General features: G+C 47.3%; 1 protein-coding gene across 1 annotated transcript in view; it reads left to right on the forward strand.

Annotated features, from left to right (window-relative positions):
* LOC311311576 (plexin-A2-like) overlaps positions 1-2,500 on the forward strand; it is a gene marked incomplete at both ends in the record, with an annotated part of 75,867 nt that overhangs the window by 71,933 nt on the left and 1,434 nt on the right. The window contains one exon of the mRNA XM_084441326.1: positions 2,069-2,238. Coding sequence (XP_084297452.1) covers positions 2,069-2,238 — 170 coding nt within the window. The remainder of the gene's footprint in view (positions 1-2,068; positions 2,239-2,500) is intronic.

The raw sequence follows: 2,500 nt of genomic DNA on the forward strand, positions 1-2,500 counted from the left end.
AGTAGTAGTAGTAGTAGTAGTAGTAGTAGTAGTAGTAGTAATAGTAGTAGTAGTAGTAGTAGTAGTAGTAGCAGCAGCAGCAGTAGTAGTAGTAGTAGTAGAAAAACTGTATTTGTCTCCGATTGGTTTCACAGCAGTAAAAAAACACAACTCACACTATCACAATACACACAAATTTTAAAAAACAGACTAAACTAAAAAACACTATTTAAGCACCATTTATTTACCAAGCGTGTTTGGGTAGACAAGCTGTTTTTGCCTTTTGCTGTTGGAATTTAGCAGTGCAATCGCTGAGGGTGTGAAGGAATGTTTGTATCTGTTGGTTTTGGCTGGTGGGTGTTTGAAACAGGAACCCAAACGTCAGATCTGAAACTCTCGCTGCACAGGGTGGGTTCTGTCAGACTGGGTGGATTCCGCTTTCCCTAACAACCGTGTGTTATATAAATCAGTGTGTAATATAAATTGTGTTATATAAATCAGTGTGTAATATAAATTGTGTTATATAAATCAGTGTGTAATATAAATTGTGTTATATAAATCAGACAGACTCTTCTGTTTAGTACCAGTGATACTGCTGGACACCTTGATCTCTGTGGTTAATACATTTTTCGGCTTCGATTAAGAGAAGCATACCAACGGATAAAATAAAAAGTACAAATGGACTTAATGAAAGATCTGTAGCACAAAGTCGTCAGCGACCTGTCAAGCCCGAACCTCGCCAGCTTCCTCAGACAGAAAAGACGCTGCTGGCTTTTTAAATATTTTTTTTACACAGCGTCCTGGTGTTGCAATCAAAGCTCATCTTACAGCCCAGGTAGAATGAAGTACAGTATAATGGTCTGTCCACAACAGTTACAGTCTCACTATCCTCTCATGTAATGGAAACAGACTTGGGTCAAATGCTATTTGCAAATTCCATCAAATACTCGAAGCACTTGATTTATCTTGCCCTGTATAATGAAAGGAATGAACCGGTCCAGCTAGCCAACTGTCAAGCAAATCAAATGCGCCTCAGTGACATAATTTGAATAATAATAACAATTACTGGACCTTGAAGGTCGTTTTTATTCGCCACACGGCTGTTACACACCAAGACACGCATGAGTGAGCAGTGACACACATCACACAAACATACATTTACAGCGGTCAAATCTATCCTCTGTATTTGATCCATCCAAGCTGTCCTCCTCCAGGAGCAGCCGGGAGCAGTGGGCAGCCTCGTCAGTGGCGCCCGGGGACCAAGTCCAAGTGCTCAGTTCACGTCCTGGTCAGTGACAGGACTGAAGAGCATCTGTTCTTCATATTGGGGTTCTATGTTGAGGGAACCGGAGTGAGCACAGGGAGAACAAGCAACCTCCACAAAGACAGGCCGGAGAGGCGGAGAGAGAGCCCATGTACCTGGTGCACGGACCTTCTTGCTGTGAGTCAGCAGCGTAGCGCACCGAGCCACCATGCCGCCCACGAGCAATTTGGCGTCCAGCGTCTTACTCAAGGACACTTGGCACACGCTGCCAGGAGCTGGGATCGAACCTCCCGAGCAACACGCCGCCCCTTACTTTCAAATACCTGAAGTATTTGATCGATGTAATTAAACCAGGTCTGGATGGGATGTAGTGGTCTATTCTAGCCGGGTTTCTTACACAGAGAAGTTGCCTCCCACACGTTTCATAATGTTCCCGGCTAGTCGACTTAAGGAGACTTATTCTAGCCAGACCTTTTTCCACACTTGGCTTCATGTTGTTCCAGCGCTGGAGAAGCATCTGGCTGCACCTGATTATCATTCTGAGACAGGGGGGAAAAAACGCTGGATTTCTTTAAACCAGTCACAATCGCCTTGGGCAGCACTAAGATGATTAGGGTTTTTTCCAACGGTGCCCTTGCAAAATTGTGTCGGGGGATCGAATCTGATTGGCGCCGCTGGAATTGAGTGGCGCCAATGAGAGTTTTATCTAAAAAAAAAAAAAAAAAAACATCCGTCGGGCCAGACTGATTCTAGCCCAACCTACAGGGAGTGACGTGTTCAGCTGTTAGATTGACGGTACATGCGTGTGTTGTGTGGCCTTCTCAGGGCACGCTGCAGAAGTTCGTGGACGACCTGTTCGAGACGCTGTTCAGCACTGTCTGCCGCGGCACCGCCCTGCCGCTCGCCATCAAGTACATGTTCGACTTCCTGGACGAGCAGGCCGACAAGCACGGCATCCACGACACCGACGTGCGCCACACCTGGAAGAGCAACTGGTGAGGAGAGGGGGGAGCGAGATGAACGCACGATTCTCAGCTAGGAGTTACGCGGTCGCTTGTAGGCCCTGTACGGCTGTGGCTCAGGAGGTCGTCAGGGGGTCGTCCGATGATCGTAGGGTCAGCGGTTCGAATCCCGGCTCCTCCTGTCCACATGGCGAGGTGCCCTTGGGCAAACACACTGAATCCCAAATTGCTCCCAGTGAGCAGGCTAGCACCTTGCATGGCAGCTGCCGCCCTTGGTGTGTGAATATATGGGTGA

This window comes from Borostomias antarcticus, assembly GCF_949987555.1.
Source record: "Borostomias antarcticus genome assembly, chromosome: 7".
In the NCBI taxonomy this organism is placed as follows: Eukaryota; Metazoa; Chordata; class Actinopteri; order Stomiiformes; family Stomiidae; genus Borostomias; species Borostomias antarcticus.